Source organism: Bombus pascuorum, chromosome 1 (genome assembly GCF_905332965.1).
Source record: "Bombus pascuorum chromosome 1, iyBomPasc1.1, whole genome shotgun sequence".
Classification (NCBI taxonomy): domain Eukaryota; kingdom Metazoa; phylum Arthropoda; class Insecta; order Hymenoptera; family Apidae; genus Bombus; species Bombus pascuorum.
In genome coordinates this window covers 14,149,232-14,175,119 of record NC_083488.1, presented here as the reverse complement: position 1 = coordinate 14,175,119, position 25,888 = coordinate 14,149,232, and the positions used below count along the sequence as shown (strand labels likewise).

Below are 25,888 nucleotides of genomic sequence, written 5' to 3'. Positions count from 1 at the left end.
GAAAAATGTATCTTGGAAAAGAAGCGCTATTTTGGCATTAGGAACTTTGTGATCAACAGTCGAACGAACAGTTGAAATTGCATGATATCGTATCTCGCTTTTGATTACCTGCTTTTTCAAATATAGTTAGCTTGTTTTAGTTATTAAGTATTCTGTGCCATCGGCTTTTACAACAAGCGCGAGTTATAGATTGAGAACATTAGAATGTGAGTGTTGGCACACATTGCTAATTTCTTTATAATTTGATATCTTTTCCCTTAAAAGTTTACTGTGATAGTTACCGGCCGACACGTATATCCGTTTACAACCAATTTCTAATAAGAATCTATACACAAGCGTTCTTCACTATCCGTTTATAAAAGAAAAAAAGCGATTCGAGAGAAGTCGATTGAATAATACGAAGTGGATACATATTCAATGCATAGAATAAGTAAATTTATACAATACAGATTAATAGTAACAAATAAGAGATGTATTTATTTTATGATTAAATTGTGTGATTTTTAATGAACAAATTTATTTCTCTGTTCGTGCCCTTATCGTTACTTCAAATAAAATCTAGAATTAATTGTTTAGAACGTGACTTGCGGATTGATGCAATTTACATCGAACTTCATACAGACTCCGACACTGTCGATCATCCTACTCTTCTTACCAAACTCTTCGCCTTTAGTTTAGTTAGCGGGGCATTGCTACAGCGGGAATGCTATTGCAAATAAAATCAGTAGTTTCAATGAAAATGACTTCTGTCTTGGCTTTGTTCGTTTTAAATATTTATAAAGGAACTATACATGGTGAATAATATATTTGTATCCTACACCTCTTTGACTAAGACATATTATGCTTAAAAATTTGGAAAAGTATTATCATTTTTATATAGATTTTATATAACCTATTTATATGATTTAAAGGATGTTCAGATACAGCTGTAAAAATATTTAAGAGGTGATTCTTGAAGCTAAAAGAAGAATGGGCAACAGCTTACTTCGTACAAGTCAGAGAAAAGAAGATTAGAAACAGAAAACGTAAACGATTCTGCGCGACGTTTTGTTATTATTATTTTTTTCTATTATTTATTAATTTATTTATTAATGTTCTTTTCTACGACTTGTATGAGGTAAGCTACTGTCCATATATCGTTCTATTTAAGGATTCCTGTACATTCCGCTGTTTAGGCTCATCTACTTTCGTTCGTGTAAGGCTTGTTCGCGCACAGGGACATTTCAGCTAATATCAATATGGTCAATATGGCTTGGTCAATAACCAAAGAACAAAACCGAAAACGCAATCTTTTTATTGTTTATTTTCACCTTCCTGTAGCTTTAAAAGTCAACCCTTAAATTTTTTTACACATGTAGTATATTGAATTTTTATGAGTTTCATTTAGAATTTATTATCGCATGGTAATCGATTGACATAGAAGACTAAAACAATCGTGATGCTGCGATCGATCATGTGTATCATTCGTAGAGTTTATTAAAAGATTGCGAAACAGATTATCATATAACATAAGATTTAATACATTGGTATATAGTTGATTCTAGTATTAAGTTTCATGTAAATTATGCGCGAAAACTTGATAAATCATAAAATTAATTTCAAACAATAAAATATTCCTTTTAATTTTCAAAAATGTTTTCGTTAGAAAATGGGATATAATATAAAAATTAATTAGTAATATTCGGATAATAGAAATCAAATTTTGCATTTAAAAAATTATTGTCTAAGAAACTTAAACTTTCGTAAATATGAGTGGAAGAAAATCGTATTATCAAATTAATAATTGCAAAAATCTCCGAAAATTTCAGTAATTGGATCGCATTAAAATTGGAAAACATTAAGAATATAACAATACAAAAGGTTTTGCACGGAATCATCATTTCAATCTGTTATATCATATATAATACGATTGAAGGAGTACAATTGAGCAAATAAATATTGCAGAGGTGTAGAGTTCTATGCTTCATATGCAAAATGTTGTTTTATACCTTACTTGTAATTTCATAGGAAAATTTAGTTTCAACTTAGACCACTACTATACTGAATCGGTAACTTTGCATACGATACGAAAATGGTATGGGAGTGACTTCCGAAATACAAAAAAGCATTGATGTCACGTCTATTCCATACATCATCGGTAATCAATGATCCAGATACAGACAAGTATCCATTCTTAATCAATGGTACAAGATGTGACCATCTGTGAGAGATTGCACACATCATGTGTGAGATTGTACTTTTTCATCACTGACTAGTCAATGTCTGTAACTCGTCTGTGTCCTAATATAAAATTCCTACTTTAACGACACGCGATTTCTACTTTAACCACCTCAGTGTATAATTTCGATCTTTTACTTATCAACTTGACATAAGATAGTATTAAAGAACTTAAGAGCATAAAGAATTTACAAGATAGAATCAAATTTTCAAATATCATTTCCTACACTTTTCTAAAAGCTGAAATTCAAATTCTAATTTTGTTCTGGCAATGACTATTAATACTAGTGTATTAAAAATACTATTCAAATTATATAAATCATAACATGCGCATGCGCGTGTGCTTGCTAATACTAGTCTTCAAGAACAAAACTAAGTTCGTGATTATATATACACGCTAAATTCAAAGAGGAAGTGTTTCACGCGATGCCTATCATCCACAGTAAAGACGATCTAGTTGCTAGTTTCGAGAGCGAATAAACCAAGTAGTACTAATTTTCATCGGTGAAAGTGACGACGGGTGAAAGTCATGAGCCACATCTCATAATGGAGACACCGTATAAACTGCATATACATCACAAATGCATGTGCTATACATGCTAATATATTACGACAGATATATCATACTTTTACCGGCGATTACGATAGGTTGCGTCCGACTAGCGCGAAACAAGAATTTATAATTTATAATCGAAGGTCCCAAGGAATTAATCATCATCGATGAATCGACAAATGTTATACCAAAGATATGCTAGATACATCAAGCAACGCAAAAATACTTTTATAATATTCAAATTATTCGAGCAGGAAGTACGATCTGCGTTTACAAGTAATTCATATACATTATTTTATCTTCAAATTCGATTAATATGAATTGATTTGAAGGTTTGAAGAGAAAAATTATCATATCGTTTGATACGAAATTTTAAGCAATTAGTAACTGAAAAATAATTATAGCGATTAATATGGTATCAAAGGTACGTCAAATAAATCAAGCAATGCAGTTATAGTATTCAAATTATTGGACCAAAGATCACGACGCACTTTTATAACTAACTCGCATACGGTTAGGGTTAGGTTTAGCGTTAGGGTTAGGGTTAGGTAACTTGCAAAAGTATTTGATTATTTTTAACATTCAAAATTTCGACTATTATAATCATATAGTCGTTCAACACAACTCATCATGATTATAATAATAAAATTTAGGATCGATCTGAAAATGTAATATAAAGCACACATTTATTGCGAACATATACATTTGAAAAAACGTTGATAGATATACATAGTCAGAATGATTGTATTAAACATAAAATTATTAGAGTCTAAAGGTTGACTTATTAAATATGGAAATTTATTAATATAGCGGATAATATCACTTAAACAGTTTTATAGTCATTATGAAGATTATATTATAATACCATATAATATAATATACAATAAATATCTCGTAACTTTTACATATGTATTTGTTTCAGACTCTAAAAATATATTCAAATACTTTCATGAATTGCTGTATATTATTCTGCTTTCAAATTTGATTAATATTTGTTTCGAAAAGAAAAATAATCTTGCGTTCCAATTGAAAACGTCAAGCAATTAACAAGCAAACATTTTTATACTTAATAATAATAGCACAACGATTGTGAAAATCATGGATAACATTACGAAAGTAAACGAATGGTCGAACGCATTTTCCCAATCTGCATGACTATGTATAAATTTGAACCTGTGATATATAACACCACACAGTGGACACTTTAAAACGTGTGCATGGCGACGGAAGCAAAACTAAAACGCATATATTATGTATATATCCATTTACTGGTGAAGTTCCATTAAAAATAAACGACGAAGCGAATAAATTGTCGCGTCTGTTCGATCAAATCAAAGATCAGTAAACTTAATTAACGAATCGAACAACGCAATTATGATTTACGTCACTTCCCCGATTTCAAGTTTCGTAATACAACTCATTACCTTTTATTCAAATTTTTCCGCATACACAATACGATACAACACAAAACCAATTATATGTATACGTCGCTGATAAAGATGTTGCAATAATTCTTTTACGCGTTTCCAATGCTTTCACGAAAAAATTTACATGTACTACGATTTTAATATGTTAACATACTTGCTAACAACAGATAATATCTTATCAACTTAATAATTATGTATTTCGTAATTATCCTTTAACATCGTTTTTATAATAAGCATCTTTGAAGCCCAATCGATCCATAATTGAAATATCGACATAAGGTGTCGCCAATATTTTTTCTACAATTAATATATTATTGCAATCCTATGACTAACCCGAAAGCGATTAATCGAAAGATAAACTTTAAAACGGTTCGTAATAACGAAAGAAAATGCATGACATTATTTTAAAGTAGTACGCATTAAAATGATAGTGTGTAAGAGAAGCAGAAAAAACAGAAGTCAGCTACGAAAGTTACAAAGTAATAACATTGATATATCCAAATATGTGTGTTTTAATAAATGTATCATAGAAGACGAGGTAGGAAATTCTATGTTGATATACAATGAACAATGAACAGTTAATGCGTCAATAGATAATTAGTGTTGAAATTTTAATAAATTTTACAGTTCAATGAGATTCAGTTGAGCGTTCAATTAATTTATGCGTCTGTAATAGTTATTATCGTTTAATATAAATTCAGAAAAAGCGCAGATAATGTTATTTCCTCGTGTACAATTTAATTTGTTCGATTTTCTGCGTTACAAATTCATTGTTTGTGGAAATATTATGGTAGAATAATATTTATTTGATACTAAGTGTTATTTTACGATGTGTCATCGTACTAGGAAAAAGACTATCATCATAATTAGTCGCATGTAGATCACACGTACACCACGAACGAGGTAGAACAGCTGAGACAGAAAAGTCGTCGAGAGGAAATTCAGAACATCGACTCGAAAGTACAATACACGCTGGTGCACTATTAGTGTGAGACCCTAATGAAATTATCTTTTAGAATTCTTTACCATCTAAACGCGTTTCTTTCCCGCATGTCTCAAACACTCAGGGTTGTGAGGTTAGAGTTGGAGTCCAATCACTGGAGTTGGAGCGGAAGTTGAAAAATATGCTCGAAATAATTGAAAGTTGTAATAAAATTATTTATATATTATAAATACTGCATTTGTATCAAGGTTAAAAAGTACAAAATATAGGAAATCCTCGTATAAAATTGTAGTTGCCTTGAAATCTTTGTATTCTACGAAACAGTACTATAAATATTAAACTTCATCGTTTTTTTATTAGGGAGGGAAAAGCGTGATTTCTGGAGCGTGTTAGAGCAAAATTTGAGTTGTAATTTGTTTTGTAGGAGTAGAAATATGTATTGCAATTGTAGCGATATTCACATCCTTAATAAAGAAATCGAATATATCAATTTCAAGAAATAGCCTCTACCTTCTTTGCATGTAATCATCACAATATAAATTTTGTCTTTTATAGTGCGTAAATTAGTATCACTGTTTGTCAAACCTATTACATACCTCCGCTTTGCCTTGATAGTGGCACAACTTAACAATTTTCAAATTTGCTCTTATTGCATACAAAGTTTACAGTATATTTCTACTTTTATCGTGTAAAATGTTATATCTATAATTCAATTTGCTTTGCGTCAAAGGACAAAATTATTATATTATTAACTAAGCCGCTAGCAACCTGACCTTAGTTTCAGTGCAATATTGGAGTTAGTTAAATCTTCAATTGTTTTGTGACATTACAAATGACAGATTGTGCTGCTTTCACAAATAGTAGCACATCTTGCGTTAAGTTAGGCTTATAATGTCGTTGAAACGGCACACGAAAATTTCTTTCTAAATTTTAAAGCGTCTCTTTTCTAAAGTTTAAATTTTTTTAGTTGTTCCATTATCAGAGCAAAACAGTGGTATGTAAGTATACATACATATAATTAGTATGTTAATAATGTATCATAAATGGAGTCGAGGTCGGTGTCAGAATCAAAGTCGAAGTCGGAGATAAAAAAGAAGAGGAAACTTTGGTTGGGGAACTTTGAATACCAACTCCGCAGCCGAAGTAGTGATAATTATATAAGCGCTATCAATAAGTGTAACAATGTGAATAGCGACAATCGAAGCTGTGAAAGTCTCAAGACTCTGAATAAGTTAAGTTAATGGCCGTTACATATGAAATGCGCGGTTTTATAACGCCAATTTTCTAAAGCGTTTCTAAATATTTTTACGTATTTACAAATGTATTATATGTCATTCTAAAGCCCTGAACTTGCTTCTATCAGATGGAATTATTATTTTTTATTTACGTTCTTAACCTTGCTTTCGTATAGTTTACTTATCAGAATGAATCATAGTAATTTAGTTTTTTACGGTTACTAGAGTATCTACTCAAAGTATCAAGGCTGCAACAATATTGCCAAACAGTGTGAAAATTGAAGCTTATTTCAATTCTCTTCTGTTTTAATAAGGTTTTGTTAGAAAAAATTACAACCATTTGATGTTACCATTAAAAATTAGGCATTTCATGTATAATATTTTCATCTAAAATCATTTTGCCGTGAAACTTTAACAATATATAATGATATATTTCGAGTTTTGCATAATCGATACTATATGCATGCGTTTCTCAGACAACGTACACATATTTTGTCCAAAATATTCACTCTTTCACAAATGAAAAATAACTATTATAACTACTGAATTTCATTCATCGTTAAACGATGTGAAAACATATTAATGCGTAGTTCCTTCGTTTACCTTTTTCGGCAAACAAAAAGATTTTATTTTATGAACTAGCGTCATTGTATGTCTTTGCAAATGCATGTTTATCAAAGATCTGTTAAACAGCTTCCTGGAAAATCAACCAGGAATGTTTGCTGTTCTTCGAAGCACAGATTTTAAGAACTAAAAATGAATGGATAAATTAACGTTCACAATCAGTGGACAAAATAGACTCGAATGGGTAAAATTCAATTATTATTGCAACTGGAATTTCGTAACAAATGATCAAAGTAATAACGACAGATGAGAACGATTGGCGAAGAATCTTGAACCGTTGTTGTAAAATTATCGTTATTGCTTTATCATATTAACTGCTCTTTCGTATAATTTCGGGATGGTTATGTTTTATTTCTATTGCGCTATCGCCTAATACTGTTCGAATTAAAAAAAACACTTTTAGCTTTATACAAATTTATAATGAACGACTTTTACACTTTTCTTACGCACAGAATAACCTCTTTTTACGCACTATGAGCAAATAAATTATTTATGCAAAGTAAAGTCGATAAACAATTATATAAAAAGTAACCAGTTATAATATGCGAAATATCACCTGATGATAATTTAATTAGATAGTGTTAGCAATTACATTTTCTACATTATTCATCATCGGAAACAGTGATCAATGTATCTTCTACTGCCAGAAAAAGGACCTAATCTAAACCAGCTGATTAGAAGGAACAGAATCTTGTTCTTTCTGCGCTTGATCCTATTCTCTTTCTAGATGTATCAAATTTTCTATTTAAAAAAATGAGAATTTGAATTGAGAAAAATGAGAATTGAATTTAAATTTTATTTCAATTTAGAGAATTAATAATTTGCGGATTGTAATCCAATGTAAGAGATATTAAAATATAAGAAGCACCTAGATAAATAGCAGAATATGTAAAAAAAATATGTTTCTCTTGAATCTTTCAAAATAATAAGAAAAAGTCAAAATGCGAATATCATATAACTGTCTGAACCGGAGAAGTACCGTCTTTTGAGAGTTATTTGCAAGCATCTTGTGACTGTGCAAGCCAGGTAAGAATCACTTTCCCCGATCGTCAAGACTGGGATAACCATTACATAACATCCCGCAAGGCATTACACAGCATTATACTTTCTGTTCTTTTTTCTGTTAGTCAGAGTTACTCATATCCTGGTCCACTTGCTTATTCTTTTCTGCCTCGATCGGCTAACAAACAAACGTCGTACAATTTTATCTTACTCGCATCTAGAAGGTTTAATGCTGTACATTTTCATTGAGCGATACATAGAAATTTTTTAGGTCTTCCATGCACAAATTATTTCAAGAATATATAAATAGTAAATTTAACAGAGGTGAATCTAACAACAAAACAGAAATTTTCTTCCTCTTCTTCTTATTTGTTTATCTATAGTCACATCAATTACAATATCTATGCTTTGTTGACTATGCTAATCATTAAACTGTGAATTGCTATGTATTTATGAATAATTTGTAGATGAGAAAATACCAAAGTATAGTATTCGTTATAATATTTTATAGGTAAAATATATCTCTACTAAGGTTCCATTTTTTAATTATGTTTGTAAAGATATGAATCTAAATAAATATCTATAATCTATAAATATCTATATATCTATATATCTATCTAATTTATAATAATCTATATATATCTATAAATATCTATATCTACTGATTATGCTTAACACTCTTATTTGTCATTGTACTTAAATTATAATTGTCAACTTATACAATATGCTGTAGATATCTATGTATAATTATCCCAAATGCATGCTCGAAAACGTGAATTATACTTAGATGTTTGCTTTAACATTATATTTGAATATTTCATTGGAAATTGTTACTGAAAGAAATTGGTTCTCGGATTTCATAGTAATTTTCGCCGTGAATTTCGAGCGGCGGGGATAACAATTTTGACCTACATCTACCGAAAGGATCTAAAATGGTTTGAAATATTCTGCGCCGATGTTTTCATCGTCAGGATTGTTACATTATTTCATCTCCATTACTTGTTCGTTGACATTACCGTTAGTAAAAACTTCTACAATACTTCATTATCGTGATGAATATTAATTTTTAACGAGCACACGAGTAATCCGAGCCCGTAGAGACCACGGCCGAAGTCTTAAATTCTGCAATAACAACGAAAGACAAAAATGTATAAACCATGATGATGCCAATATGATAATTTATACTGATTAATAATAATGCATATGTATATGTATATCGCATTTATTCGTTTAATTTAATAAAGATAGTACGAATTATTTCGACATTATTATTAAATCAAATATTATTGATTTAAATTATATACAACTCATTAATGCTTATAATAATATGCTTATAATAATAATATTATAATAATATAAATATTTAATATTGTTGCACGTTATTGCACCAATATTGACAATATCTATTTAATTCCTCCTCAAGAATAAAATGAAAATACGTATGATTAATTTGAAATTTCAATTCACTATTATCTACACTTAAAATACAATGGTGTGAATGAAACGAACGTAAAATATTAATGAGGGCAAACCAGAGACATATAAATAATTTACAAATATGATCACTTAATTATAAAGATCAAAAAGCACTTGGATAAGGTTAGGTAACCTCATACATTTTCCAATTTCATTAATCATAGCTTTTTTAACTGTACTTTTGCGCATAGTAATTATTCTAAATTATATAAGGATATAAGTTTCACACCGCCTTCTTGTAAGAACTTCTAACTTTTTTTTCAGAATGACAAAATAAGACACTGATATAATCGAACTTGTTAGTACATGAAAAATATATGTAAATAAATTCATAACAGATGTCTCTTTAAAGATTTAACTTTTTTTTCTGAAATTTCCAAGAAAATAAAGCTACACAGACGCACACAGATTTTCGATGCGAGCAATGTTTATTAATCACTAAAAATAATATTTTAAATCAATTAACACAGATTAATATTTCGTAACATTATACATGCATTATAGAATTGTGTAATATATTTTTATTTATAGTCTTTCAATTTGTCAAAATTTTAAATAATTATTAATAATATAAAAAATATAATATATAAAATATAATAATAGAAATTTTTAATAATATAATCGTGATATGATAATAAAACAAAGATAAAATCATAATAATGAATAATAAGAGGATACTAGTATTTTTCACACATTAGATTTCAAATACATATTTTATAAATGTATGAATGTAGTCATTAAAATTGATTTGAAATAACGTATACACACAATATATAACAATAACTCACAGTCATACAAATTAATAAACGAGAGCGAAACTTTGTCAAGCAGCTGACCAAACTTTAACGTTGTTTCCCGCGTAAAAAAGTCATCCTGATTCGTTACACATCTTCACTGGTGCTTCGATCAAGTTTCGCATTTGATTTCCTATCAGTTATCTCTAAACGATTATATTAATATATAAATTATTTCCAAATAATTTTCACACTCTAATATCTTCAACGACACAAACAATACTTTAACCATTCTAATTTGAAGAATTTAAAACTTTATATTCCATAAAGAATTAATAATTGTAACAAATAATCATCTAATCGTTATATCTCAATCATTCTTATATTAAAATTAAATTTATTAAACGAATTAATTTTTTGAAATATTGAAGTTTATTGAATAAAGTCACAATAGATATGACAAATAACGATAGAAAACTCTTGAAAAACTATGTCTTATAGAAAAATATCTGAGTAAAAATAACGTAAGAGATCCGCGGTTTGAGAACCATTCACGAACGTTTACAGTAATATCCGCAAGATGGCAAGTTGGCGGCAGTGGTTTTCGTCGTCGGCCCGGCGGCCCTCGTTTCTATCGTTTTCGTCGCGTCGTCTTCGTTGTCGTTCCCGTTGTCATCCTCATCTTTGTCGCGATCGGTTTTTCCTTTAATCATTTTTAAAGAGACTCGGTTTATTTTGTTCGGTTTTGACGGTCGGTGTGCTACGTCGAGTACGAGTCATAAAGATATCTGGCAAAGGGCGAGGTAGGAGATCCGTATGCGAGCACGCAGAAGAGTGACAGGTTACGAAGAGTCGGTCAAGAGTTGTAGAGAAAGACAGAAGGAAGAAAAAAGAAAGGGCGGAAAGAAAGAAAGGAAAAAAGGGGGGGAGGAAGACTGGTAAAATGAAGCATCGTGGACGAGGGTAGGGCGACGGTAACCAACAGCGAGGTGGATAGGTGGCAGGTAGCGTAAACGGAAAACGGCCGGCAGTTAGAGTGTACAAAAAGAAACGAGGTACCGTCAGTCAAGTGCGACCGCGTGCACGGGAAACTCTTGTCGAGATATAATTCTGTTATCCCTCCTCTTTTTCCCTCGCTCTTTATTTCTTTATCTTCCTCCTTCTGCTTCTATTTCCCTCTCTGTCTCTCTCACTCTTTGTCTGTCTGTCTGTCTCGCTCTCTCTCTCGCGCGCGCTCTCGCTCGCTCTCTCTCTCTCTCTCTGTTCTTCTCTTCCTCTTCACCTTTTTCCTTCCGTGATACGCGCTCGCGACGGAGAGGATAAAAATCACGTCGATGAAGGAATCTGATGACAAGCAGTCATCATCTTTATTCGTGTTTGCTTGCTTCTAACAGCGAGAAGCGAGTCGAGCTTTCATTTCATTTTGCAATACGATTCACGAAACTGATATAAAGACGGAAGGAGTACCATCAATCGACTTACACATTCCACGAGGATATAAGGACGAGTTCCGCATTTTTCTCTACGACTACAAACCACCAACGTGCTTATTTTATGTACCATCGGCTAGGTGAGAAGAAGAAAACCGGATAGTGTAAGAACTTGGAGAAACAGCAAAGCCGGTAATCACGGTACTACGGGACGTTAGTAACAAGGAGAGAAAAATAACCGAAGAAGAAACAGACGGAAAGCAACGACAAAAAGCAGGTGGGTGTAATCTTTTGACATACACGATTCGATTCTAAATAAATTTAGGTTTTGTACGTTTGAGGCGTGCCGGCGCGGCTTTTAAGGTTAGGACAGCCCGTGATCGATTTCGAGCTCCGTACAAAACGAAACGAGACACGTCGACTCATGTATATGTTCCACATGATAACCATCGTTTTTTTCAACGGGTACAATAATTATTGATCGACGAGAAAACCATCGTGTATCCCTTTAATCGTCCCGATAATCTACGTACTGTGATCTTGATACATTTCCCGGTAAAACATTTCAAATGAAATCACCCATTTTGAACTTCTCGGTGGTTTCGATGGTTTAACCTAACCTCCAATCCCTTCCTCATACAACACGTATGACATTCATCGTTCTTTGCGGAACGACAATTTTTCTCGATGATTAACGATATCACCGATATCAAACGTAATCTTTGTGTTGAAGAATGTAACCTCTGTTATGTAAACATCGAATGTGCAATGTGAATCTGGCATTCTACTCTGCAGATAGAAGTGACGAAGATAAACAAAAAAGATGCGTTATATTCTTGATTTACATATTGTGTTTACGTACGGTGGAATATCTTGGTCGATAGCGCGCGAGATTTCGATTGACGTTCGCTCTTTCGAATTCGATCAAATTTACCAATTCAGCGGTTCGAAATAATCAACGTTATAAAATTCTTTGTCGATTCCTCGACGAGAATCGTATTTTTCTCTATAGCTGAAATAGTATTCCGGATGATTTGGCAGGCGACTCGAGTCGGTTAGGCTCGGTTTGCCTCGAATTCCGTTATATCCGGTCCGCTCTATGCCTACGAGAAATTAATAATTCTTTCGCATACGACCGACAAACGTGTTAGGTTTGAAAATGATAATACCACAGACATTACATTCATTTCCGGTATAATTGGCTCTCATTGCTCGCAGACAGACCAAACGTTCCGTCAAACGCTTTCTCTTTCGTCTTAAAAATTTACGCAATGTGTTTAATTCCGTTGCTTAATAGCAAAACCATATAAAAACACAGAGATCGAAAGTTACTTAGTAAGAGACGTTATCGGTAGTGTCCGGTTACAACTGCGTTCGTCGTTCCCTGGCCGGAAGCCCGACAAAACTGCATTCTCGTTCTTCCTAATTCGTTCCTCTTATGACGTCTGTCAATCGCGTTATTTACGAATGCAAAACTCGACCAGCGAATGTTTCGACATCTTTTCAACCTTGATTGAACTATGATTCAAACACGAAATATTATGGTGAACGAAGAGAATATTTTGTTTAAAACGAACATCTATCTCCAAATATGTACGGTGGCGGAGGATCGAATCGTGTCAACAGCCTATAAGACCACTCAATCCAAAGAACAGCCTGACTCGGTAAATAATAGTTCCGACTTCTCCTCCGATTCTTTTCGCCTTTCTTCCCATTGTCGGAGTTGTTCACCTTTAAAAGGAATATTCAGTTAATCTTCTACGATGCATCGTCGAACCAGATTCTCCTTCAAACTAGGAATCGTATCGACGAAACGCTTGAGAGACCATCTTAAAACGTATTCGGAAGGCGGAGTGCGGTCGAAATGTTGCGATAATTAACTCTTCTGTTACTCGGTTCCTATCGACTTTCGTCGCGAAGAAGAAAAATCAGAATATTATCGGGGCCAGTCAATGGCGAAAGCAATTCTGTCTTCTATGTCGGACGATTACGACGGATTCGCAAGAATTAGTAGAGACACGTCAAGTGCCATTTGGCATTCGGCTTATATGAGTACGTAGCAGTACTGTCGTTGCTTTAACTAACATACTTACCCTCATCCAAAAGTCACTGGACACTTGTCTACTTTGGAGAAAACGATTGTTAAGATATATGTACTTTTTACATTAGACAATTTCAACATTTTATATTAATTCATAGTACGAAATCGCATCATATTCTAATTCGTTTGAGTAACTTATGGATAAAGGATAAAATCAATGCACGAAGTTGTATTCACATTTTAACAATCATTTTGCCCAAAATAAGTAAGTTTACGGTAACGGGGAGTATACATATTCGCTGTTCGGCCAGCAATCGCTATTTTAATCGTCTGATCAATCAAAACAAAAAATTGTTTCCATATTATCGTTTTATGACACAAAGGCATCTGATGGTGCGAGGCGAAGCGAGGCAACTCAGAACAACAATCCGCTAAAAATCCGCAGGGAAGGCTCGGCCGAAAGTAAACACTATTTAAGCAACTCCATCGGACAGCATTACTTTCTCTGTCCTCGACAGATGCTACGTAACGACTGCGCGTCATCGTCAAATTGGATAATTCCGTACGATCAGCTTTATTCTTTTGCGTCACCGTAAAACTTGCTCAGCCTCGCCTCTGCCACGGTAATTAAATTTTTAGCGGTATCCTCTTATTCCGAACGAAATTACATCTTCGCCGACACGACCGACCTACTTTATGTCTGAAGGAGACAACGAAGACAGAGTCGCGCATCGGGGTGGGAGAAGCATCTTAGAAGCGAAAAACCGACGGTTGAGAAGATTGTCCGATGTCTTCGTGTTCAACGAGAAATCGATAGATCTTACGTGGCAGCTTAATATCGATGCTCTTATTTTCCTCGAGTAACCTATCTTAACCTCTATGTTCAGTTTTCGCGTATACTGCCCCGACAAAGGTCGCGTATCGTATCTTTATCTTTCTTTCTTCACCTTCTCATCGAATATGATTGGCGGAAAAATCTACAGATCCGATAAGACTTTATACGTAACCAAGTAGCCACATTATGATTCACGCAATACCGGTGTTATCTCGATTATCTCTCGGCTTTTATGTATTTGTATCCGTGATACATCGTAGCGATGCGATGACGATCCTGAAAAAGACATACGCAAGTGGAACTCGCATGACTACGTAACACACCCTGAATTACGAGAAAGCGTTTCACTCTCGTACAAGGGTCGTCGGTTGAACGAAAAGAAAAGAAAGATCAATATCAGAATGACCAAGCTTGGTCACGATATGTACGATTGTATAAATTATACACGCGATGTGAAAAAGTGCGGCTGCTTCACGCGTTCCTCGCTGAGAGAGAACTTGTTATTTTGCTCGTAAAAGTCGTGTAAAAACCGTCATCGTGCATTCCGAATTCGAAGAAAAACGCGTACATCGCGAAGATTGCATTGGTTCAATGATAATTTTGGTTTTGTTTAACTCCTCCATGATCTCATGCCAATTGTCTTTTAGATTTAGACACTTATAGGGAAAATGAATAATATCAATCAGGATATTATGTTTACTATTAAATTCCATTGTAATCGCCATCTGTAAAGATTGAAGTTTGTAATGTTAATCGAACGATTTTGAATCAAGTTCATGATTTAATCCTGCATTCTTGTGATCGTCTGCAACCGCGTCTTACTTTTCTAACGTTAAAAAGTATATCTCGAGTTTGAGCAAAACATGGAAGAATCGTTATTAGTACGTATATCATTTTAGTCTTCTTGGAACATTAAAAGTGTCTCGTCTGCTAAAATGGGAGTAAGATCGTCATATAAAAATTCGAGGATTACAGCAGAGTTAATTTAGAGAAATATAATATGTATATACGAAAGTTTTGTTCGTTTCTATTTGCGATTTGTTATTCAGAAATGAATCATCCATCTGTTATATGCAATGTTGCGCGCTCAAAATAATTAGATCATTTGCCTGGATGACTTTGTTGTTTAGTAAAGCATTTGATAATACTTTAATAACTTCAAATATTATATATGATAGATAAATATCGACGTAACCTAAATTGAATTGCACTATGTGTACTACAAGTTCTGTCCTATCTCAAATGTTAACGAATTCGTTAGATGAACAAAAAAGAAAGTGTTCCAAAAAGAACTTGATCGTAACAAACAGTCATCGTATTTCAAGTGTCTTTTTTTTTTAGTATTTATATATTGTTTTCATAATTACATCAATGATCGACCGATAAAAAACGGATTTTTTATACACCGTGATTTACATATTTCGTTTGACATGTGCGAGATACATGAAAAACGATATAAAATTCAAATATCGCTGTTAGACATTTTAGTCTACTCAGCTAAATAGCGATAAAATAATAATAACGTATAAAAAAATTATACGATACCGTAAAAAGCGACAGTCGTTTAACAGAACGAACAGTTAACAGCGTTTCTCTTCGTAGAGTCGCTCGTTCGAGGAGAAAATTTCATGATCAAGTCGATGGAGGTCTATTTTCATCGACACCGGTCTTTTCTTTCGGGGAACAGTCATCGATAAATTCTTCACCGATTGAGTGATTTTGTTAGTGATCAATTTTGAACAACCAATCGGTGGTAATTTTATTATGCGATCCTGTCCAGAGTAGAACATTATTAGAATTATTTCGAATTTCTAATAAATATCTATCTAAGATAATTATCTAAATAAATTCGTATTAGATAAATATCTTATTTGTGGATAATTATTTGTTATCCGTAACAAATTATTCGGATAATAATACTAATAATTGCTTGTTTTCACCTAATTTTGTACAAATATACAGGTACAATTCTTACTATTAATTTACCAAGAAACAACAAACTTCCTAACGTGGCATCTAAAAAAAAATCGGTTATAATAGTCAATATTACAATAACTGAACAATGAAACTTGAAAATATATCACACGTTCAGTACCATGTGCATCTTCGATGTAGCTCATACATATTTATATACAATCAGTGTAGAAAGTATTCGTACAATACTCAACTTCAACAAAAATATTATATAACATCATTTACTAACAAAATTTTATAAGATAAAAAATATATACATATTCTTACAAGTCCCCAGAATAATTGAGAAAAAAGAATGCGATATCTATTCCTGTTGTGAAAATATTAATAAATATCTGCGTACTAAGTATTCGTACAGTTGCTGTTTCATCTTCGTCTGCATTAAAGTGTAGAAAAAAATAGGTTTCGAAAACAATTTCATCCTGATGCAAGATTCAACGATTCGAAGCATAATGCTATTAATTTGCGAGCGTAGATCTTGTGGAAATTCATATTCAATTCATAAAATCAAAAGGAAACCCCACTAAGTATTAAAATGATTAAACTTAGTTATTTCTTCTCTAACTTTTCCCATTAAACTGTAACTATACGAATACTTATTACACATATACTTTTGCCATTCTTTTAGATATTTGTTAATATTTTCGCAGAGGATATAGATACCCCATTTAATTAATGAAAATCTGCAGGCTTATAGGAATATGCACATATTATTTATTTATTTGCTAAAATTTTGTTAATAAGCGATGTTTTACAATATTCTATACCTTTTACACTAACTGTATATAACATTTATTCAATTTAATCAAAATAAATTATTATTCAATTGCACACCTATTCATTAGCGGCAAATAAAGTTTTATTTAGATTTCGTATAGTAGGTATCCGGACTGCAAAATTTTTGTACTAGATATGTCTTTCCGGAGGAATTTTCGGTTGCAAAAATTATGAGCATTTGATCGACGAATGTCTTCACTTTAGAAATCCGCGCAAGACCATGATCCTACAGAGTACGGTAAGCAGTAAGCTGCAAAACAAGTGATGGCATAGCCAATACCAATGCTCCAAATGTCAGATTTTTCTTACCGCCTATTGCTCTTTGTCTGACCTGCTGGAAAATGAAAAGTGCCTCAAACCTAAACCAAAACTCGCGATCTAAAAGCGTACAGAGTAAGCCATACAGTAGATTAAGAATAGCAAAAATCATATCAACAAAATACGTTACACATCAACGGACTGACCGAAATTTTGTACGCCTTATTTCCGTGAAAAACGACCGGTTTGGTCGCATTCTCAATCTCGGCTTCGATGATCTTAAAAACCCTTAATTAAGAAAAAAGTGTCATTTTAATCGAATATTTTGCAATCCGGATACTATGCTAGAGCTGTTTATTTTTATTTGCTATCTGTTATTTGAATAAAATTTTGCTCAACACTAATCATATTACTGTCATTAAGTGAAGTAGCTCTTTCCCGGAGATTGTTTTTAAACCACGTAGCTACGGAAACATTCGATAATTGCACAGCCATCTTGGGAGGAGAGATTCCCCTGGCGTACTACGAAGTTGGACGGTTCGTTGCGATCGAGTAGTGTTGTATGATCCAATGTCAGATAATGTATCTCCTAGATAGCAATTCAACAGCAAAACTTTTCTATTTCTGACTTTCTTAAAATTAATCTTTTACTAGCGTATTTGTGAGATCCTTCAGATTAAAATGAGACCAAATGCGATATAATTTGAATTATATTTAATTATCATTTATTAAGAAAGCAAATATGCTCCAAATTATATCGTATTTGGTATCACTATAATCAGAAAAATGTAAGAAACATGTTGATAAAAGTTTCCTCAGTTTATCGCGAGCCTTTAATATTTGCCGAACGCTCAGACTCTCTTTTTTGCATTCGGCACGTTTAAAGTGTCAGTTTCGAGGATTAGAATCGTTCCTACATCTCCATCATTGCAACATTTGGTTCCCGATTTTTGAGCAGTTATCGAATGTTTACTTATTACCGTAGAAATTGCACACGCGTCAATACTTTTTGCTTTGCATCGATCAAACATCGATACACGATTATAATATTCTGTGACACGTATAAAAACACGTTAATTTGTTTCTATTATTGCGTCTTTACGTGTAAATTATTATTATTACGTGTAAGCGATTTAATTAGTAGATAAGTCGCAATATATACATATGGAAATGGCACGTGAGATTTCTTTTAAATCAATTCCGGGGGTCCTTTAATGCCGCTGAGAAATTGGTACGATACGTGTCCTCCTCAAGGTAATGTATGTCGCGTAACGTAGAAACATTACGAAATATTGATCATCTTAAGAGAGTGACGAAAAGGAGGCAATATTCGTAGAACTCTTTCCTAACTACCCAATAATATTCTTTTCTCATACTTTCACTAATTTGTCAAATTTATTTTATTGGTCTGGAGAATAAAGATCTAAAGTTTTAAGGAAATTAAGTCATGTCTGACACAATTCCATTTTTCCACTTTCCTACTAGATTTAATGTATGCCGACTACATCATTATAAGGTTAATTATTGTTTATTCAGGAAACGGAACGATGACGGACGATTCCACTGAAAGACGCTTATAAAGACGCTATAATGATTTTATACCGTAATTAGATTTATTATTGAATAGATCTTGTAGAGTGATTATTGTTTAATAACATGGAAGTGATAGAATTTTATCGAGCGAATAAAGGGTGTTTAGAAACAAAACAAAGAGGAGCGAATTCTGAATATTTGATTTACATATAACAATATTTTCTGAATTTAATGAGTATAATACAAGCCCGTACTTCATACATTTCAATGATTTTTTAACCAATGCTGTTGTATTGTTGTAAGAACGTTTTCTTGCGAAGAACACCGACAGAAGGGACTGCTGTAATAAGGATCTTCCAATACATACAATCTATATAATTATTGGAGCTGCCTTCTTATTGCTTAAATCCTTCAATTTTTACATAGGTGTACGTAAGTATCCTAGCGCTTGTAGACACTCTTTAGGATGTTTATGTTTTGCATATTATACAAAACATATTGAAACTTAATTAGCAGTATTATGGAACTAGAACATCATGATTATATTGATCAGGTTTGAAACAAATAGTAGAAATTACAAGATATTTAGTAAAATTATATATTTCCTTGAATTATTTAAACGGTCAATTATCCGTTATATTAATAAATCTTAATATTCAATAGAACCGTATTTAATACTTGTTATTGCATTACTTAACGTGACTATTCACCCTAATTTTTTACTAAACATATATTTGCAATAAATATCTTGTAATTTCTATATACATTTTCAAAGTATTTTTCATAACACATACATAATATGGGCGTAAGATTTTTATGGCAAGTGTTCAAATATTTTTGTGAGCTACTGTATGTCTGGATAATATGTATCTGAAACGCTCAGCTATAAATAAATATTTTATTACGTGTTATACCTATCAGCAACGTTTGTCTGAACGAAACAGAGCTATTATTGGAGTAAAATAGCGAACGTAATCGCTGTAGAGGAGAACAAAAGAGGTGAATTTATAGTTGACCGTAACACGCGCTAGACCAGTTTATGAGTTTTGATCTGACGGCGGTTACGTTGGTTATCTGCTGTAATCGATCTCAACACGACGTAACTATGTGTTTAGTAACTTTCTCGCCGCTACCTTGTGCCTACTTACAGGTTTCTATATCTCTTTCTATCTGTGTGTCATTTCTCACTCCATCTGCCTACTTTTCTCTACTATCTCCTTCTCACTTTTTCCCCTGTATTCCACAGTTTCGAGACTCCTTTTTTCCTTTTCGAATGCCTACTAATCTTACCGTATTTATGTAACATCCGTAACCGATGGAGAAAGAACGAAAGAGAAATTTCTGCGACTTAATAATCGAATCATGGAAGTCGAAATTCTTCGATACCGTTTGTTGTGAATCTTGCTGGTTTCTAAATTCCACGTTATACGTACATTAACTATAATGTCTCGTATTATCACGAACTATTCTGCAATGGATACTCAAGCCAAGCGAAGCTCGTCTTATCGAGCTGACTTGGATATTTGCGTACGTATGTATAGTAGTCGACTAACTTCAAATAATTCGAGCCAATACATACCCCCTAATAGTTTCAAATAGTATAATATATAAGTATAATAGTGTGAATTAAACTTTTTCCAACTTTTTTCTTTCTTTGTTGTTTAAATACTCTGGCAACGACAAAATTGCGTATTAGAACTTTTTTCATCGATGATTTACAAAAACATATCGTCAAAGGATCAACAGTTTCGTTACGTCATACCAATTATGTGCTAATTATACCAGCTGAGACGTTCGAGACAGTCATGTGTGTTGACAAGATAAGTATGCACACGAACAAGAAGGAAAAAAGCAATCGAATACGTAAAATGTAACGCTTTAAAGATTCATTGGAAATCAAATTTTCATTATCTATCCAGAATATATGATATTCAGTAAAGTATTTGGACATTTATCGAAGAAAATCTTTATGCATATATCGTATACATTACGCAAAACAGTTAGAAATTTTAATGGTATTTTAGTGAGACACAACTTTCATGATTATATTGGTAAAATTTAAAGCCAATCTGAAAATTTGTATAAAAATTGCAAAATATTTACTGCCAACGTATATTTAGTAAACATTTAGTACATAGTGTAAACAACTGAAACGTATAATGAGTCTTAAAAATATATACAATGAGTTGAATATCGAGGATTATCAATATTCAATCAAGCAAGCAATTGTTTTTAATTTTACGAATATAATCATGGTAATCCGATCTCATTACAGTGCTAATAAAAAATCGAATTGTTTTGAATAAGGTATGTATTATTTACATATGTACATGAACAATTCTATAGGTGTTCGAATACTGTTCGTAAATTACCATATATTGAAAATAATTATAACAAAAAGTTAATATTAAAATGTCTGAAAACTCATTGTTCGAACGTAATCCATGTAGAATAGTTCCATAGAACTTCCTAAACAATACGATTATAATATCGTGTCCACGAAGCACTGCATACATTAACTTTGTTCCTATCACATGTTTTCTAATTTACAACTTGCACGCGTTTTCTCTGTTTACGGTTTATGATGGCTATGAAATTTTCCATTGCATATATGCACAGTTCAAAATTTCATCGAAGATAGATTACTTAGATTTCAACAATCAATTCTATCAATCAAAGAAATCGATCTAGCAAACTTAGCATCCCCTGAAGCTCGCAACTTTGTATTATTTTTATAATTCGACTCTCAAAACTAGGATAATTTACATATTTTTATTTACCTATTAATAATCCATTAGAATTTCTGTCTAGATTTTAGGTTAACTTTAATTTCCATGATTTCATCGATCCACTTATATTGAGAAAAAATAATTCGATTTTTTGGAAAAGTTTAATTTCTGATGAATTAGATACTCAGAAAAAGTGGAGAAAGCATCGTGAAATTCGACAGATTTGAGTCCTTACAAGATTCTGCGTCCAAGTTTCGCGAATTTAAAAATCAGGTTTCGCGAGCTATCTCTAATTTTTATTCATTCAGCTCTTCGTTTTATATTGTTCACACTCGATGTAAACAATGAAGCAGAGCTATACGGTCCGCAACCAATTCACGCCACAGATAGAATGAGGCCTCGCAAAGTCGATAACTCTAGGAGAAAAAAGCGGCGAGTCTCTCGATTCTTTGTATTTAACGTAGCAATTCTGTTAGCGAGTATTTTTTAGTCGGTCGACGTGTCGCACGAAGGATAAATTCTGTTCATTTATTTCTTTATTTCTTTCTTCACTTACGGAATGAACCCTTTGGTATATAAAAGATAATATGTTGGAGAAAGAGGTACATTATTGTGCATAAGTAAGTTAAAAACAAATTACTACAATGCAAATTAACAAATTAATATATCTATTAAAATCGTTCATAAGTATTAAAATACATACGAAATCGTAGGAAAACCTGAAAAATCATTAGAAAATTATCAAAGCCTTTAAGAATTATTATCTAACTTAAAAAGTTAAACCCATATGAAGGACACATATGTTCAATCTTATAATAATAAAATTATCAACTTGGTATAATACAAGTGTTATTAATTGACTAACTTGCAATAAATTTTACTGCTTATTATATCATTAATAACGAGTCAAATTGTCTGTTTTCAAATGTAGATCGCTTAAAAATTGTTCATAACCAAATTTGGCGAATTACAAGGCAGCTTGACTCAAGCAACTCTATATTGCTATAAATTAATACAGTCCAGATAATACTACTATACTTTAAAATGAATGTGACGAATCCGAACGCGGATATTTTCGCTAAGGTTGGATAGTACGCGCGTTATAGTTATAGTATTATCTGGCGTGTGGCACCGTACGATTGATCAAACTACGCCCTGCGCTTTTTCTTCTCGATAAAATATTTGTCCGATAATCGACACCGTGCCATCCGCCGTTATTTGTACGCCGTTTCTTTCGTTTTCAATTAACCGGCCATTCTATCGGTGCCCCGGATCCGAGCCTGTAGCGGGCAAAACCGATGAAAAACTTGCAAGCCAGACAATTTCGTGAAAACGCAATCAACGGTCGATGTTCTCATCGCCTCATCGTGAAATTCCATAACCCGATTCTGGGTGTGCAAACCAGAGATAATTGAGTATGCATTAATTCGAAGGGGCTTTAATACTCGCGATTTAATCCACTTAATCTCTTCCGTAATCGATCGATTGACACAGTCATCGTCCCGCTTTTTCGTCGTAGTCACATTTCATTTCACGAGGAATCAATGAAAGTACGTTAGAAAGGGAAGTTAAGTAACCGAACTGGTCGTTAAATCGCTCCGTTCTACGGTTTTCGACGTTTTAATCTTGAAGCAGACGTTACAGTGTACCGACAGTATGTTTCTTGAGTAATCATAATCGCGATAACGTTTTTTTCCTTCTTTCTTTCATCTTCGTCAGAAAGAATAAGAAAGGAGGATAAAGACACACAGGAAATTCCAACGATCGTTGCGACGACTTATCGTTCCGCCGATGCAACTTTCTCGAAAGCCGACCCGGAAACGCGTTGGAAAATCCGTACAAACGATTGATGCGCCTTTGTGCCTTTGCGAAAACCAGTTTATCACCGGTCTGCATAAAACGAATGGAATTTTTACGCTCGTTTGTTGGTTCTTGCATTTGATTCATCTCAAAGTATTTACCACCGGGATTTTTATTTATCTTTCGATTTCTGAATAATTTATCAAACGATCACGGTGCATATTGTCGATAAACATCTTTTCGTAGACGAAGAAAATTGAAAGAAATTGGGAGAGCAGAAAATTGAAAAAGAAAAAAATTATTAACGAGATTTTGTAAACCACCATTCTGTGGTATTTATAATGAACTCTTTGTTCTGGTTTCAGATTTGAGCCAAGATGACAGCTATAGTGACGGATCTGGTGCACGGGTACAGGGATCTAATGGATAACAAGTCCGGTAAGATAATTTTTATTTTAATACATTAAGCAAATTGGCGGTAATGAAAGATTGGAGCATCGATCGGTCGTTAAGTGGGTCAATCCTGCGCGATCGTATTAAAAACCAAAAACGATCAACCAAGGTAAATAGGGTAACATTTTTACCAGCGAGCTCGTCGCTGTGAGTGATACATAATAGTCTTTCCGATCGCAATGACACGCGACGTCCCGATTTCAGGGGATCGTAACCGAGTAACTAACCAATTCAAAGAGCCACATAATTGCACGTTAAAATGATACGTCAATTACAGGAAGCTAAACTCGATACAAAAATTATAAAAATAATTTTGATAGAGTGATGCAAGGTTCCCTCGCAAATCGTTTCACGAGTGACAAAAACGAACAAATGCGTCGAATAATTTGCTTTCGTAAATCGAACATCATTCGAACGAGGACAAGAGAAAGAGGAGCGGATTGACACGATAACTATAGAAGAGACATATTTGTCGCGCATAATTTTTAAATGACCTCCAACTTCACGGCAGCACGTGTGTCAATAAACTCGTCCCCAATTTTCCTACGGATCCATTTGACATTTTTAAGTAGATTCATATTCAGGTGAATGTCATTTTGAAGTCTGAAGCCTTCTTTATTAGGCAAATGAAAAGAAAAAAGAAGGGGAAAGGCGTCCATTCGTGTTAGCGTTTTCCACTCATGACATACCTTTTTTCAATAGACAAGAACGCAATGTTCCTCTTGATTTTTTGAGATTCTCGTCTCCTATCCACAATCTTTCTTTGCACGATTTTGTTCTATCATCCACGAGAATTACAATGTTTTGGATAACGATTGTTCTCCGATCGATAGAAGAAACTGGCCACGATTGTCCGTAACATCTTTTTTATTTGACTATTTACTATAAGAAATACGTCGTCTACATCACGACGAATGAAATAAAGCGATTGAAACGCGACGTACGATTGTACACTACCGCTTAAAAGTATCCGAACACGAGCGCATCTTTAAGAAGATGTATTTTAATTATAAAATTATGCACATTAAATCAAAGTGCAATGATCTTATTGTATGTGGCCATCACAGTTATGCATAAATAGTACATATATTATGAACCGATTAAATCGATTTTAGGAAGGCAATATGCAATTTTGTTAGCTCTGTTAAGGACTCTTTATCTTTAGATTCTGTAATTGACGAGGTCACATTAGATAAGATCAGGTCAGATTAGATAAGATCTTGTAAAATGATATAGATACTTCTGATGTTAATACAACGATGTATATATCCAATAATATCGATTCGTGCATAATAAATAGTAAAACATATTATTGCCATATTTTTCAGTAAGTAATTTAGTTTTATAGTCTAATAATTGCATAAAAAGGTAGTAAACATTCCCGTTAACTCACCATTAATTTAGACACTTCCGTAAAATTCACGTACTGTATTACCTACGAATCATGCAAAATATTCATATACTTAGAGAATATCCAATATTTTGTCATAAAAGTACGATTATTTCGTCATCTTCGTCTCATCGTATATAATCTAAATAGAACAATTAGTTGGAACATATGTATTCGTTTCTAAACGATATCAGAATGAAGCATCCTTTACGTTCTTCTTGAGGGGGAAGAGCCTACCCTAAGCATATTCGAGAAATATCGAAAGTCACGCAAAGATGAAGCTTCGCCACGATGATGATGGTGGTGATCGTAGGTCCTAAAAGAGTATATTACGTATAATCTATACGTATATAGTAGGAGGGTTGAAAGCTCATTTAGACGGTTGCGCTGCTCGGTCGCACAGCTCGGGTTTCTACGCCTTCGTGAATTGATTCATGAGGACGACGATGTAACCGTT

At 33.1% G+C, this 25,888-nt stretch overlaps 1 protein-coding gene across 1 annotated transcript in view; it reads left to right on the top strand.

Moving 5' to 3' along the window:
* Positions 1–10,803: 10,803 nt before the first annotated feature.
* The window catches only part of LOC132905648 (elongation of very long chain fatty acids protein AAEL008004-like), a 37,644-nt gene continuing 22,559 nt past the window's right edge, over positions 10,804–25,888 (top strand). Inside the window, exons 1-2 of the mRNA XM_060957157.1 lie at positions 10,804–11,918; positions 23,954–24,026. Of these exons, the coding sequence (XP_060813140.1) occupies positions 23,966–24,026 (61 nt within the window). The 5' untranslated portion in view covers positions 10,804–11,918; positions 23,954–23,965. The remainder of the gene's footprint in view (positions 11,919–23,953; positions 24,027–25,888) is intronic.